The sequence below is a fragment of the Silurus meridionalis genome, chromosome 7 (assembly GCF_014805685.1).
Source record: "Silurus meridionalis isolate SWU-2019-XX chromosome 7, ASM1480568v1, whole genome shotgun sequence".
NCBI lineage: Eukaryota > Metazoa > Chordata > Actinopteri > Siluriformes > Siluridae > Silurus > Silurus meridionalis.
The window spans coordinates 18,798,592-18,816,375 of record NC_060890.1 but is presented as its reverse complement, the minus strand read 5'-3'; the positions used below and the strand labels follow the sequence as shown (position 1 = coordinate 18,816,375).

Genomic DNA, 17,784 nt, shown 5'->3' with positions numbered 1-17,784 from the left:
TATCAGTAAAAAATATATAGATATAAGTAGGTGACAATGTCAATCTGTTGTGTTTTAGTAACCCACCAGCGGGCAATGTCTTTACAGTCCGCATTTTATCTGTTTTATCTGTATGTTTACTTTTATTTTATTCTTATCTATCCATCTATTCCTCCATCCATCCATCCATCCATCCATCCAGCCATTCATCCATCTATCTATCAGTGGTATAGCAGTACACGTATTCGTACCGTATAAAAAAGTAAATGTTAAAGAATCTATATTGCTAGCATTAGCCGCTAAACAGGAATCTATCTATCTATCTATCTATCTATCTATCTATCTATCTATCTATCTATCTATCTATCTATCTATCTATCTATCTATCCTGTTTCAGTAAACACCTTATCCTCAGCCTTCTGATGTATTTGTTTCTTTGTTTGGGTAAGGATATTTATTCACATTATTTATTTTATTTTTTTACATTTGTTGTTTTTCTTTTTTGCTAATGCATATTGAAAAAACATGGCCATTTTTCAAAGCAATACATTTCAAACATGATATACTGTAATCTATATGTCTGTAGTTTAGATTGACCTGTCTTGTTCTTTTTATTCTTTTGAGAGATATTTCTAGCATCAGCTGGGTCTCGAATACCCACCAAAGGACAGAACTCCATGATCAGCAGGTAGGGTGTAACTTCGGTACATTGAGCCAAACACTGCACTAGAGCAGGATGCTGTAGTGATCTAAAACATGAGAGAAGTCATAGAGTGAGTACACTACCGACACAAAGAAAGTAACAGCAAACACCATATGAAAATATTTCTGAAACTGTTCTCAAACCAAAGTCATTTCCAGACACATTGCATGCAAGTAATGCAGCGCACTATAATAAATAAGTAATGCAATGCAGTATGTTTGTTTGTTGTTTACCTGTAAGGCTGTGCTTCCTCCAAGAAATGCATCTGGTCCTGAATACTGGCACTTGTCTTGAGCTCCTTCACCACCACCTGAGTACTGCTGAGGCCAGAGGTTACCTCCCCCAACAACACCTGTGGACCCATGGTACACACATGTACGCAACATAGACACACACATGCACCCACACACACAAAAATGCCCACACACACCAGAAATGGACAACACATATAACAACAGATACAAACAGAGAAGACAAATGCATGCATACATACATACATAAAGCACACACACACGCACACATTTGAATGAACATAGGGGAAATAAAAATATAAAATCTTTTTTGTTTTTGTTTATTTTAATACTTTTACAAATTACCTTAATAAGGATGGAAAAGCAGGATGTGTGAAAGCACAAACATACATATACACAAGACGTAGGACATTGTTCATGCAGACAAGACAAGGACAAACACACACACAAACGCACACACACACCACACACACACACACACACACACACACACACATACATGGACATACCCAGTCAATGGAACAAATTGAAGGAGTGTATATGTATATGCATTTGTGTGTATAGAAATACAGAAACAGAGAAAGAGAAAGTATGAGAATGAAATTATTAGGTACACTGTATATACAAGATTATTATTCCAGTTTTGAATATCTAAAGTTGATTTGGTAACACTTTATACAAAGGGAAAGGTCTATGTTATAACTTTGCAACTTTTATATACAGTATCTTTATACAAAAAACAAATAAGACCATTAATAATATTTTTTATTATTATTATTATTATTTTGATCCTGCATTTTATCAGTCTATGTCAAACTATGGCCATTTACACATATTCAAGACAAATTGTAGAAGTAAAACATAGTCAAGACTGCCAGTTCTCTGCAAACTTTCCAATACAAACTACATGCCAAAAACCACATGAAAATTGTCCATGTTTTGTCATCCTTTACATGTGAAACAATTTCACTGTGATGCACAAGTATTTCTACACTTTCACTATCTGGTAACCTGGTAAAACATTATCCACTCCATAATGATTCCTTTTCTTCTCAAAAACTCAAAAAAGCAATATATCTTACACCAAATGTGATTCTATGGACTGAAGATTTTTCTGTACATTTGCACTTTTACTTTCCTTTTGTTTGCCCTTGCCTTTGTTTATGGAAGTTGATAAGATTTCATTATGATTAAAGGCTTTAAAACAAGACATTGGTAATCACATGCTTAACCAGACCAAATTAATTGCTGGCAACCCTGTATATAATGTTATAAATGCTAATATGATGACCTATTTAATTTAACCAAAATGATCCAAGCTGCTACACTTGGCTTGACAAATATTATTTCTTATATTGATTTGTGTGAATTGCATTTTCTAAACTTTTGTAGTGCAAAAGTTGAATTCAAGATTTCACGATTCTATCAGAAGCAGATGAAGTAAACATCACCAACAGAATAAAATGCTATATTTCATTAATAAATGGTTAGTAAAAGCAGATCTGAAATGGCTCCTTCCTGCTTCTTAATTTTTTAAGGCAGTGTATTTTATTGCACTGCTTATGAATATGTTATAAAAGTCCATTGTGGCCACCCTTCATAGAAGCTGCTACCAAAGTTTTCCAGTGAAAAAGAGAGAATGAACAAAGTCTTTTAAAGCGAGAAATAACATAAAAAGTAGTCAAATCTGTGTTTGTCCCTCGACGATAGTATTAAACAGAAATCATCAGTGTGCAGCCGTTAAGCAGAAGGGCACTAAACGTTTGATTTGTGCTAACGTCTGCCTGCGGTACAGCAGGTGGACAATTAGACTAATAAACAATAAATAAGGCTTACCTTGCCAAACCATCCATGCCCAATCTCTTTAATGTAGAGCAAACTGTGGTGAGACGCATCTGTGGACTTCAGGAGTTGGACTGCAGATCCAGTAACAAACAGAAAAACAGTTACGTATAAATACACAAGTGAATATTAGCAAAGATTTAAGGGAGACCTCTGTTAGCAGTAAAATGTAAGGAAGAACGTAATATTCTAGGTTGGAAATTACCAAATGTCTGTCTCTAGCGAAGTGCACAATCCCGGCAAAGAAAGTCTTTCCTTATAGCATCATCATCCTCCAAAAATCTGACCTAAACAAGCAATTCTTAGCATTTCTAAGACCTTTGAGCTATTCAACACAGAGCTGAAGAGAGTGCAGGTGTGAGAAATTCCCTCTTTTAACTCAGGCTGATTAAATGCCATAGCTCCAAAATGCTGACACTCTTTTCAACCAAAAGCAAAATCTCAAACTGCAAACAAAACGTTCAGAACACTCAAAAACACACTGCTATTTTTGCTAAAACAATTGCAGTCATTCACCTTCAGTCAACTACTCTAATTTTTTTTTGTTTAAACTGACGATATAAATAGGCAGTGCGGCGTTTTGTGGAAAATGCTCTCAGCTTCCTGGAACTGCTACTGAAGGGTTTTCTGCTGTGTCTCTCATCTTTATCCTGCCCAATCAACCAGCACCATCTAATTCAGCAGCTCTAGCACTAGTAACATAACAACATCTCTGTCTTTTCCTGACTTCCATTAAACAGATGGATCTTTGTGAATGTGTGACGTGTCGTCTTTGTGACATCCATATTTTACGCCCATGTCATGTTCCAGTGAGCAGTCATCAGTCATTCTCTTTCCCTGTAGAGAATCAGGGTCTTTGTCCTGCCTCTGCCACCGCTTGGTACCCTCAAGAGCAGGGGAGACACTCAGAGTATTGTTTCCAAACCTATTAGGCTGAGATGGCTTCAGCATTCTTGATGAGGGTGGGGCAACTGTAGCCCTTGTGCCTTCTGGCATGTCTGACAGCATGAAGAAGTGCCTCTAGTGTAGAATGGTGACTTGTTTGACACTACACAAAATAGAAAAAAAATAGCTACTAATTTATTTATCATTGATGTGGCTTTTACTTAACCACAATTAATATTTTTAGCTGATGTACTGTTATAAATGTTGCCATTGTTGCCAGGTTCTAAGTTTTTCTAGAGAAACTCTGCTATTTTTTGAGCTACTAATATTTGTTCTACACATTTGTTTTTTACATTGCATAATGCTTTGTTAATGGTCTACTTTCTACACTTATAACCACACAAATGTGGCAGCTTTCCTATGTTAAAAGTGTGACTTTTTCTACTATGTATAGCTACAAAAACTGTAGGTGTGTTCTAATTGTATCTGAACTATGTATTTTTTACACCTCAAACCTTGGTTAAATATCTCAAACCTGAGTTATGAAAGTTACAAATACGTGCAAGCTCAAAGCTTGACATGCACCGTGTGAGGAAATGAAACTTAGCTAGCAAGATTTTAGGCAGCTTTATGCAGACTGTTTCTACCTACCACGTTTGGTAAACTGGCTTTGTAGAAGGAAAGTGAAGGAGACAGTTTCATGCCAGTTTAGTGAAATATACAGCATTTGTGTTTTCTGAAAATACAATAACTTGTCTGGTTTTGCTTACTAAAAATCAGGCATACAAACCAGTTTCTTCAGCCACACACGGGTAATCATACAAAACCATTTAGGAAATTGGAAAAAGAACCATTTAAATGGTAAATGCATGATTTAGGATGGCTGTAAATGGCTACAGGGATACAGACCTGACAAGCCTGAAGCACAGTAATGAATATTGTATAATGTTCATTAAATATATCTATTTCTATAAAATATTTGATAAAAAACAATGTTGGGTAAACAAATGTCTACTAAAGTGTCAAAACATTAAAAACATTTGCTGCTAGAATGTCAACTCATAAATGATCATCAATGGTTTGCACACTTTTTGAAGACTGTTCTCCATGCCATCAGATAACATTATTCTGTTTATCTGTTTATCTTTTGACTCTTGACAGAACAAGAAAACACCCCGTGTTGATTTCAAGGAGTTCACACCCATGTGTTGTGTAATAGCACATGGATCTATTAAATAAATAAATTAAAAAAAGATCTGCATTACACAACAGCATGTGTTATTAATATTAATGCATTGCTGGGAGGTCCTTTTTTTGCTTGAAGTGAGCGTGTAAATGTGTGTAACCACAAATGAGGTAGTGTGTCTTTCTGTGTGTATATAGATGGCCATAAAATGTATTATATTGTTGAATCTAGTGAATAAATCATACATGTCTAACCACACTAGTCAAAGAAAATGCATACAAACACACGTTTATACTATGATCTTTTTGAGGACCTTTAATTAGCAAAATTAATATTCTAGTTAATTGATGCTATGCACCTGAATATTTTGACAAAATTAAACATTTCGGCTAAAAGCTGCAGTTTCTGTCATATTAAAAATGTCCATGAAAAAGGTTCAACCAAGGTCTAAACTGACAGATCTTCAAATATATCGTTTGGGGGACATTTTCTCCCACACAGATATAAACACAAATGCACGTTTATGCTGCGGTGTCTGTGTTTCACATTGTATGGGAGTGTCATTTTGTTTCCGTAGATTCTACACATGAAGCAAGTGTGTATGCCTGTGTGTGGATTGTGGTCCCTAAAGTATGCAGCTGTGCTAGGGTGTGTTTGTAATCGAATCATTTTCCAGACACTAGGGTGTGAAACGCTTTTACACACAGACGCATTTCTGATTCTCTTTCCAATCATCATACTCACCAATTAAATACAACAACAACAAAACATGGAGCAATCAGGATAAAAGAATATTCCTTGGCTCCAACAGGCTGAATTAATGAAACAAATCCGGCTTTATCTGCACAAAAGTGTTTATGAGATCTCAGGTCATAAATCAGCCCAGTCCTGCCGTCCCTACAGGAGTGACATCATTGCTACCACTCCTCACATAGCATCAGCAGTCCAGCAATGCTTATATTGCACAAATTACATATATTCTAAGTCACATGAAACAATCTACATAAGGAGATATATTATAAGCAAATCCACTTTGTATGCATTCCATTCATTTATTAAGGCTGTATCTATCAACCTCTTCTTTTTATCAGACCTTTTTTATTTCTGCTGTTATCTCATGGCATAAAATGTCGACAGAACACCTAAATTCACTATTTCTGATAATAGTCATCCAGATTTTATGTTGAAAATAGTTACTAGCGAGACAATACTTATGCTGCCTATGCTGCTTGCTGTGATTTAAAACTATGAACGTGAACATTTGATGCCTGTGCTGATCTGCTTCATCGATCATAAAGCAAGAAATGACAAGGCTGAAATGTCAGTTCTGCACACTAAACCTTTAATTATAAATTAGCTGTATGGTCTGTGACTTTTTCTTTGCCTAATTGATGTTCTAAGACTCTTATGTGGTCTCTTAGATACAGATCACACCATTGAGACAGAGGAAAACAACTAGAAAAATATTTTCTATGAAACTGGTTTTACAAATGCTCTTTTGAATGCCAAAGATTCCAAGGAGAATTTATGTAGGCCTGCAGGGGCGGCATTATGCAATAGGCAGATGTTTTATTGGAAAGAATGTGTGTGTGTGTGTGTGTGTGTGTGTGTGTGTGTGTGTGTGTGTGTGTGTGTGTGTGTGTGTGTGTGAGAGAGAGAGAGAGAGAGAGAGAGAGAGAGAGAGTTATGAGCAGAGAGGGATTACAGAATAGACATGTATGAGGGAGCCATAAACACAGGGTCCATTCAAAATGCAACTCTCTCACACTTTTCTTCTGCTATCTGCTGAAGGAGCTGCTCTGACTAAAGATATACATGTTAACGCCAAAAATGTGACATAGTGAATTACCCTTACTTTCTCTGTCAATGAAGAAGTTGTTTTTAATTGATAAGCAAATAGGGGCCAGTAACTTTGTCAGCTGAATAAAAGAGTTTCATGTACTGTATATAATGATTATGTATATATGATTATTCTCAGCTGCACCAGAACTCTTGCTTTACATTTTTCTGGATTAAACAATAGCTGTGCAAGAGACATTATTAACTTAATGTACAAAATATTTGTACACAGATCTTTCATTTTTTCTCAAAATAGGACCAGGATTTTACACTTACACAAATACAGTATAAGCTCTTATACCAACTAATAAAATCTCTGATATTGATTGATTTTTCTTTTCATGTGTTATATGTGTTTCATGTGTTATATTTGTGTCTTTCTTCTATTTCTAAAAATCCCCTAAATATTTTTGGATTAACTTCACATCTCATGAGATTTCATTCAATGTTTCATTGTATACTTACTGCTGACACTTTATGACACCAAACAGCTTCAGTTCATGGAATGTAATAAAACTGTATTAGATTTTATTGTGTTTAAATTTGCATCATACATATACATTATACATTTAAGTTTTAAATGATCTTAACAAAAAATCATTGGTCATGACATTAGCAAGAATTACACAAATAGATTAATTAAATGAGTATGGCTAAAATTAGTTTTTTTCTTGATTTGTCTAAGCCTTTTGGGTAAACTTGCAAACGTTTTTTTTTTTTTTACAGAAAGAATAGTCAGTGTTGTTCTATTTAATGTTACTAATAAGAAGTGGTAGCTCAGTGGTTAAGATTTAAGAATTCTGGTTCTGATTCTCAACTTCATTAGTTCAAATCCCAACCACACAAAACTGCCAGTGTGGGGCCCTTGAAATGAAATAGCTCTGAGTAGCTCTGATTAAGGAAAATGTAAGTTGTCTGCCAAATGTCATAAATGTAAATTATAAGCTTCAAACAGTTAATTAGTCATATTGTGAATGCTGAGAGGTTTTGAATAAAACATATCACTCATTATCATGATTTTACCTTTGCATGCAAGAAAACTAGAGAAGCAAATTTCCCTGTTTCAAGTTTTTTTACAAAACACTTCAATACGGCAAAAGGAAATGAGAAAATGGTGGCACAGCAAATGACCAAATAAATTCTCGTGAGTGTTTCATTCATGCTCGTTTTCTGGCCAATGATTTTATTGTTAAGGCTTTTATAAAGATAAACATGCTGAGAGAGGTGTATGTCTTTTAAATTTCTAAATCAAAGACTGATTTATTTCCATTGTAATATCAGGATAATAACCAGGATAAGTGTGTGTGTGTGTGTGTGTGTGTGTGTGTGTGTGTGTGTGTGTGTGTGTGTGTGTGCGTGTGTGTGTGTGTGTTGTGCATGCATGTCCTTATCAGTACAGTCACAGCTTTATATAAAATAGGTTTATAAATTGTATGAACACATTATTAAAGGAACAGAATGACTTTTTCATTTTGTTATAACTCGTTTAAGAATATTATGTTAAAATTGACATGCAAGAAGCAAAACTTGAATGTCGATTCTGCTCAGAACAAACTAATTGATTTTTTTATTTTGTATTTAAACCCTAAATAAAAAAATCATTTAGTGAGAGTGCAGTTGTTATGCTTTATAGGACAATTTCTAAAGTATCTTAAATATTGAATCTCTGATAAAAAAAAAATCAATGCTGGCTCAAGCCTATTTGTTCATACATTTATTTTTATTATATTTTTTTCTTTATTCTATTTTGTGAGCACAGATGCTGCCAATAAAAGCAGGATGCACGTGACTCACCTGAGCGGCTGGGTTGTTTGGAGACAGGCAGTGAGACTTCACTCAGTGGCAGGACGTAGACATCAGGGCTACTAGCAGAGGCTGGCGATGCCAGCGTGGACATGTCGGCCTGGCATTCATCTCCCTCTGCATTCTCAAACTCCTACACCAGCAGCATACACAGAGGGCAAACAGCTGAGGTCAAACACAGGGACCAGCGGAGGTGGTCCATGATATAGTTATAAGGCTGTAGAGTATATAATAAACATTTGCTTAGATGTATTTAATAAAAAAATGCATTTTATATAAACTAATTTATGCACTATTGTAATATTTTTCACAGTGACCCGCTTTCTGTACTGGATAGTTTTGACCCAAATGAAACAGGATATTTTAAATATAGCGTTTGCCTGTTTTAAATGAACCAGATTAGCATGCAGCACAGCCTGTTGGACAGCCTATTTGGACAGTAACAGTTATTGGACAATCTGTAACTTTAAAATTAACACTCATTCGACAGTCTATGATTTAGACAGACAATAACACTCATTGAACAGTCTGTAATGTGAACAGGAACACTCATTGGGAAGTCTGTAATTTGGACAGTAACACCAGTTATTTACATATATATATATATATATATATATATATATATATATATATATATATATATATATATATATATATATATATATATAATATAATAAATATATATAATATATATGTGAAAAAGGCTTGCCCCTTCCTGATTTCTTAATTTTTTGCATGTTTGTCACACGTTAATGTTTCAGATCAGTTTTTAAATGAAGGTTGCTAATATTATTATTATGTTTATAAGCAATGCTCTGAATCAAACAACCAGGATTACTAGTAATAAAGAGATGTAATTTATCTGACTTTTTAAAATATTTATGCCACCCCATTTTTCATTTACAAATATTACCATGCCAACTAAAATAAAAATAAATAAAGATAAAGTTAAATTAAATATGCCAGCCTTTGTCATAAGTCCCCAGTGCCTGTTCTAGGTAATAATGCAGTGATTTATACTTATTAAAATGTAATCATCCTTAAATGTTCTACAACAGAAATGTTCATTTAAAATCTTAATTTTCTTTTTGTTTAATCCATTAGAATAGTATTTTTGTGTTTTGCTTACAAACTCGCAAATTTTATTATTTTAGTTTGTTTGTTTCAACAAACAGCAATCGCCTTTTTTCAATTTCAGAAAATGAAACACTAATTGTGTTTCATTTACACTCTTGCACATGATCACATGATGCTTCAACAAACAGCGGGCAGAAAAGCAACAGTGCAGTCTATTGTCCAATTACAGCTGTTTTATATTTGTGTACATACATATATATATATATATATATATATATATATATATATATATATATATATATATATATAAATAAATAAATAAATAAATAAATAAATAAATAAATAAATAAATAAATAAATAAATAAATAAATAAATACAAATTATTATTTACACAGGTTACTAAAAATTTGAAAGCTTTCTCCAGATGCACTTAAAGAGTCAACCACAGGTCATAAAAGACTTCTGGGTTTCGGGGTTAAAGAAATGGAAAAGAGTGACCTAGAGAGGCTTGTATACTTTACCATACACACACACACACACACACACACACACATACACACCCGTACATACAGTCCTCTCTGGGACACCACGGTCCTCATCTTCACACGACCCTCAGTGTTCAGCATAATTCCTTGCTTTTCCTGTTTCCCCTAGAGGGAATTAGCTAAATGCCTTTCTTTTTTTCTTTCTTTTTTTTTTCTTTATTTTTTTTGCAATATAGGATAATGCAATACATAAGTTGAATTAATGCTTATCACCAAACAATGCAATTCATATCAAATATTCATTTAATCAAATTTACTTTAATTCCTGATGAATGAAAAGCTTTATGGGAAAGCTCTCACCAGTCCCATGCAGATAAGTGACACAGGAAATCTCTCACGCAGGAAATCTTTCTGCTACTGAGAGTCAGACACTGAGCGACAGAATAAAATAGCTTGAGGGATTCGTAGCTTAATTATGTGCATATGGGTCAAAACTGAGACGTGTCTTTTTTTATGCCCGGAAGCTGTTTCTTTTGCGTAATCCTTTTATTATGCACAAAAATGATATCATTCTTCTTTACTGTTTCTTAAAGGGTTTAGAAGAAAATCTATTTTGAATCAGTTTTAAAATTCTAAGCTGTGTGAAGTTGTAAAATGTCTGACACGCATGAGCCTGTGACTGAATCACTGTACCTGAATTCTCTGTGCTAATGCGCCTGGTTTCATACCAATAAAACCATTACACTTAAGCTATTGTTCTGTCCACATGCCATAATCTTTGCCTGTTATGTTGCTTAGCAACTAGAGCTTACTTCTAAGACTAAAAAATAATTGCATGGCAGCAGAATTGTTTATTAGATAGATAGATAGATAGATAGATAGATAGATAGATAGATAGATAGATAGATAGATAGATAGATAGATAGATAGATAGATAGATAGATAGATAGATAGATAGATAGATAGATAGATAGATAGATAGATAGATCTACTATATTCACCTAAATATTTCAGACAAAATGAGCCATGAAGTACTGTATCATGTACTGTATAAATATACTGTAATAAATATCTGTGTGTGCAGTCACTTTAGTATGAAGATTCCCAGCTGCTGTGATTTTCAAATTCTCTCTTGGGCAGGATGTACAGAAAAGCTGAGACCAAGAAGAAATAAAACGGTACTCTAGGGATCTATGTATGAGTTTACACACCCTGGGAGTTACAGTATACATAGTAGTAAAGGGTCACTGTGTAAAGAGGTCAGAGTTTCCACAAGACCATCTGGTTGCCAGAAAATTGGGTGAAGAAATTCTTGGTTGGTTTTAGTCGCTCTCATTAGGTCTGTCGTTGAATTTACTTACTCAATTTATATCTATCTATATAATATAATTCACTTTAGACCTGTATGGATACATGTATTTAATGCAATTACCACTGAAATGCAATATCTGAAATTTATGAAAAGTATTACAATTGTTTAAGTTTAGTATTATACATTTATGTGCTTGTGGAAATATTTGTGGAAATGTTTAAAGTACTGTTTGACAAATGGTCAAATCTCAGTGTTATAGCAGTTTAATTTAGTTAAAAATGTAATTACTTCCTCCCTCAACGTTACGAGAGCAATGTAGCATTCATGTGTCCCGTGCATAATTCATTGGGTATGGAATGACATGTGACAGAAAAGAAAGAGCCACATCCATGCATACACATTATTAAATACTAAATTAATTAAATAATAAATAATATAATTCTGACAGAATTCTATAATTTCCTTCACGGGATAAAAAAAATCTATCTATCTATCTATCTATCTATCTATCTATCTATCTATCTATCTATCTATCTATCTATCTATCTATCTATCTATCTATCTATCTATCTATCTAATCAAACAACATGTTTTTGGCTTGGTTTACTAGATCTCAGTTAAGATATATTAATATAAATTTACCCCCAAATCATCACCAATTTAAAGAAAAGCTTTTGTATTCAGCAATGTTTTACAAAAACTAGTGAAAGTACTCATAATAACAAAAGCAAAGAGTTCAATAAAATTGAAAAGCTTACCTTGCCCCGTTACTGCTAGCCCACTTATTGGAACTGGGTTCCTTATGGTGCATCAGTACTATTACAATTACCCCAGAGGGTACCTGAATTGTTTTCTGCACCATCACTTAATAACTTCTGACCCAGTTGCCCTTGCCTCAGTGTCAGCACATTCATAGCACCGGAAAACCATACAGTTCAGACCACATAGCAGAGAGAGGTGCATAATTGCGCCCTAAAGAACAAGTCACCATGTGGATGATATTGTGCAGCTAACTTATAGGGAATGCAGGGTGAGGTGGGAAAGGAGAGCAGGAAATGTGGGCGGGAAAAAGAAAATGAGAGGCAGACAGACCGATTAAGAGGCGGATGAATGTATGAGTGCATGGACGGGTGGACGGATGAATGGATGAAAGGAGGGGCAGAGTCCAAAGCGAAAAGAGACAGCAGCAGCTGAGAACACTAGCCAACATGTGAGGGGGAGGGATAAAGTTTTACATTCTGAGCTCATGACATCACTCTCTTTTTCTCCATCCTTCCTTTCTCACCCTTTTTCACATCTGTAGAGCAGACCACTTCCACACACACATACGCATACACACAATCAAACTTTTGGGAGAGTGTGTTATTGTAGAGCCACTTCAAAATCAACAAAAAGCCTCCTTCATGTTGCTCTCTGTCTTTTTATGTATCCCTTTCTCCCTAAGGTTACACTTCCATTTACTGTTACACCCAGTATGTGGGTAGTAGGTGCTCTAAGTGTAAGCCAGATGTCTCACACACACACACACACACACACACACACACAGCTCACTGTTCTACTCACCACATCATATCTATTTGTGCGTGTGTATTTAAGTTTATAAAACACTGTGAGAGTCTGTTTTTTGGTTTTTTTACAGTTGGGTGCATAGGTTTGTACACCCCAATAAAATGCACCTCCTCTTCTATTTATCTACAAGAGATATAACGAATATTTTAATAAGAAGCTCTGTATGGTTTCACCATATAACCCATTCTCTTATCCACACAAATTCGGTCCCTAGGACTATTTCAGTGGATGAACTTTACTCATTTGCCTATATAAAGCACATAATCTTCCATGCAACTTGCATTTCTACGACTGAGTGCCTTTTTGCTATAAATGCTGTATCTTCTTAAATTGCTCTTAGGGAATGTAAATCTTTTGCAAACAACCATATGTACGTGTGCTTGTGTACATGTTCATGTTAGTCTGTATTCTCTCTCTAGTCAGCTCTGGCCACTGTGTATAATCACATTTTCTCTAATCAGCCTGCCATGACCAGGGAGCAACTGCTGAGGTTTTCCTGAGCCCACTGACGCTATATAGGTGGAATTCGAGAATCTGAATAGCGGGAGAAAAGAACTATGTATTTTTCAGCTGTGTATGAGAAACTATGTTAACCACAGATCCCTTGAGAGTATTTACTGATGACCAGGTGCTCTTTCTCTCTGCTCTATCTTCTTCTATCTAACTTCAGCTCATGTTCTGCCTTTAGCATGCATTCTCTTATCTATTCTCTTTTCATTCTCCTACCCACTCTAAGTGCTGTGACCCACATTTTGAGAAATTCACACTTTATCTTTAGTCCATCAGAAAGCTGCTGCATCTGTTATAGTTTCCTGCTAGAAACATATAGACTGACCTTGACTTGCTTATTACATACAACACAACTCCACATTTTTCCTGTAACAGATTAATCTTACTAAGCTTACTTACTATAGGGTTTTTTAAAAGTTGCTCGTATTTAAGAGCTAGTTGGTGGTGTTTGACAATATTCTCACCTTAAATCCAATCTCTCCTTTCTTGCAGCACAGACAGGCCAGCATGAGGAAGATAAACGTGAAGAGGCCAGAGAAAGAGACAGCCACCACAGCCAAAGAGGATGACCAGGAGAGCTCACTCAGAGGAACACCATCTGTGGGAAAGCAGTAACACATAAATCTCCAGTAAATACGATAACATTTCTAGTTCTTTCTTTTTTTTATTGCATGAGGTGGAAAAAGCATAGCTACCACTACATGCTGATCCTCAGCAAGATCACAGCCAATATAAAAAAGCAGCAAAAGAATGCAACAATAAACTAAAGCAGAAATTGTATTCCCGAATACAACCCCAAATCAGAAAAAGTTGGGACAGTATGGAAAACGCAAATAAAAAAAGAAAGTAGTGATTTCTAAATTTACTTTGACTTGTATTTCATTGCAGACAATATGAACACAAAATATTTAATGTTTTGTTTGGTCAACTTCATGTCATTTGTAAACATACATCCTTTCCTGTCATTCAGACCTGCAACACATTTCCAAAAAAGTTGGGACAGTAAAGAATTTACCACTTTGTAATGTTGCCATTCCTTTTCACAAAACATTAAAAAGACGTTTAGGGACTGAAGACACCAAGTGATGAAGTGTTTCAGGTGTAATTTTGTCCCATTCTTCCTGCAAACAAGTCTTAAGGTGGGCAACACTACGGGGTCTTCGTTGTTGCATTTTGCGCCACAAACTGGTGATCCTCGGCCCATCTTTGCTCCTGAAGGACTAGACCTTTCTTGGATGCTGCTTTTGTACCAAATCATAAAAACAATCACCTGTTGACATCACCTGTTTCAAATCACATCAATATTTAACCAATTTACCTCATTACTAGCCCGAAATTGCTCCTGTCCCAACTTTTTTTGGAATGTGTTGCAGGTCTGAATGACAGGAAAGGATGTATGTTTACAAATGACATGAAGTTGACCAAACAAAACATGAAATATTTTGTGATTTATATTGTCTGCAATGAAATACAAGTCAAAGTAAATTTAGAAATCATTACTTTCTTTTTTTATTTGCGTTTTCCATACTGCCCCAACTTTTTCTGATTTGGGGTTGTAGATTGAGTTCATCAATTCTGATTAGTTTATAGACATAAAGTGCATGCAGTTTAAAGATTATTGGAACATTTAAAGTATATATTAAATAATAAATAAATATTAATAAATATTAAACTAATAAACAATTTTTAAATTGAAGATAAGGGATCTGATTACATTACAACATACAACACCAATTCTGGCAATATTTATTTAAAGTTTTATATTTTCTCGATTGACCTAAGAAATCATAGTATTGACCATGAAATTTTTTAGATACCAAGAACAATAACAAAATGAATTTTAAAGCAGCATTTTAAAGCATTTAGCTTAGAGTTTGATACATACAGTGACACAGCAATTGTTTCAAAAGCCACATTTCTAACTGCTATTATGGAGTCAGCACTTTCCATCACTCAGCATGGCCAAAACAAAGCTGTTCTCACAGACAAAGACCAATGACCAACCCCAGACTGTTGTTCTAGTATAATGTGAGGAGGAAGCAATTATGAACATAATGCTATGACAAAAACAGCTTCTTGGCAACACTGTGGTAATTATACAGCAGTCTCTTTATAATGTTTTCTACAGTGTATGAGATTGAGACCAGGACAACATGAAATGTTTTTAACCCACTAATTGTATCTTGTTCTAAAGATGTTTTGTTCATATCATCATAAAAACTTGATGTGAGTTTACTTTTGGCTCATGGAATAGGAATGGGGCTAATATATTTAATTAACTAATTTCTAGGTGTTCATCGTTTTATGACTTCTTTTCATGATATAACACTGTTTTGCCTCTTAGCACAGTATAAAGTAATACACAGAATACCCTATACAAGACACAATGGCTCAAAAGTGGCTCCATGGACTCTGAAATCTGTACATTACAAGGAAAATACACTAGACAACAACATGCATGCCATATGGTTTTGCACACCCATTAAACATTGCTGGCAACAAGTCACTAGTCAGTTATGCCTCCTGCTGCAACTCTATCCCTATTGTGTTTCTAATAAAAGCAGCAGAGAACTTTCAGTCCTTATGACTGCCAAAGAAAATATACTGAAGACAGGGAAATCAATAAATACTCACTCACTAAGATAGACAAACCACAGACACAAAAAAAAATCAAAACATGCAATGCCGTTCACCACTTAACTAGCAAAAATGAAACGATAAAACCCATGAAATCAACGCCTCGTCCATTTATACCCACTTTTCAATGAAAAAAAATTGCAAGTGATAAACAATTGCAGATGTGCTGCATTATTAAACTCATAAAAATGGCAATCGTTGCAGGAAGAGCATTTTGCTGAAAGCTCTAAATATGGGATGAAACAGCAGTAAGTGCCTCTCAACAAACCTGAACTCTTCGGTTTTAACAGCAGTTGCTGTGGAAACAGATGGGATGGACAGACGGTACATAAGTCCTGGAGTAAACTGCAAATCTCCCCTGATTTTTCCTCTGTACTTTCTTCTCTATCTCTTCTTCGCTCCCTACCCCCATTCCACTCATCATGATTTCACTTATCCATCCTGCTGATGCCTGTCTGATTAGTGACAGCTGTTCCATATGCTGAACCCATCCATCTAAATTATAATCTCTTCAGTGCGAAAACATGGGATAAGGGGATTCTCGAAAAGTCAAAATGATCATAACCTTGAAAATTTAGTTCTATTATAGTGTGTGTGTGTGTGTGTGTGTGTGTGTGTGTGTGTGTGTGTGTGTGTGTGTGTGTGTGTGTGTGTCTGCATATGGATAGGTGCTCATCTACTGCATATTGCATCCTGAAATCTTCAAGAAGGCTCAGGCTGCTAAAACATGCACTGCTACTGCTAGTGTTTCTATCAGGCTGCCGCCACATCTGCCGCTGTATGTACATATACAGTAAATATATACAGCATATATTTCCATTTGTAGGCAGAAACCTAAGAGAGGAGGAAAATGCTTGTGCAACTTTGCTATATGCAGCCAAATTTATGTTTATTAAATTCATATTTAATGTGGTCCTAGGTTATCATATATATATATATATATATATATATATATATATATATATATATATATATATATATATATATATATATATATATAGTTTGCAGTTGCCTACATTAAAATATTAAAGATTAAAGTCAAATAACAATAAATAAGTATACATATTGGGGTAAATGTTAGGTTAAATAAAATTTGTAGCAGCAGTGAAAACAGATGGCAAAAAGTCAGAATACAATAATAAATACAAATGTTATTGCACACCCAACTGACTATTATTATTGCATTGAGCTACCACTTCCTGTGTATGCACTTTTCTGGTCACAGATCACAGATCATTAAAATTATACGTTTTGATGGTTAACTTGCACAATTGTACAGTTGAAATAGATAAATACAGTATACACACAAAGTTCAGCCTAAACTACATCATTGACATTGACTGATAATGGCTTAAATGGAGTGAATAAGCTACGAAAATCACCACAAATGTCTGAGATGCTACCCTTTCTAGTAAATAACATCAAAACACGAACAATCCATAATTTATGAAATGTCATGCAGAAGTACAGTCTTTTAATGCCATGAAATTTTTCTTCTATTTCTATTTTATTTATTTATTTATTTTTGTTGTTGTTGTTGCATAAAATAAGGAACAACACAGGGAAATGTTACGTGTATTGAGCTGGTTCTTTATTAAGTGTGCTACAGCAGTCAGATGTCAGGCTAGCTAATTCAAGTTTAAATGCATGTTTGACGCTAAGGAAGCAATCCAGACAGAAGATGTAAATTTAAATGGAGACAGAG

The 17,784-nt window shown here is 34.8% G+C and overlaps 1 protein-coding gene across 3 annotated transcripts in view; it reads right to left on the bottom strand.

The window, feature by feature from the left end:
- aatkb (apoptosis-associated tyrosine kinase b) overlaps positions 1-17,784 on the bottom strand; it is a 48,022-nt gene that overhangs the window by 9,537 nt on the left and 20,701 nt on the right. The window contains exons 2-6 of one of the 3 annotated variants that reach the window (XM_046854171.1): positions 13,907-14,040; positions 8,480-8,621; positions 2,770-2,849; positions 916-1,034; positions 641-728 (exon numbers count right to left, since the gene is read on the bottom strand). In XM_046854171.1, the coding sequence (XP_046710127.1) occupies positions 641-728; positions 916-1,034; positions 2,770-2,849; positions 8,480-8,621; positions 13,907-14,040 (563 nt within the window). Of the gene's footprint in view, positions 1-640; positions 729-915; positions 1,035-2,769; positions 2,850-2,980; positions 3,824-8,479; positions 8,622-12,121; positions 12,353-13,906; positions 14,041-17,784 lie in introns of those variants that run through there. The other 2 variants (XM_046854172.1, XM_046854173.1) reach the window with 2 other exon arrangements.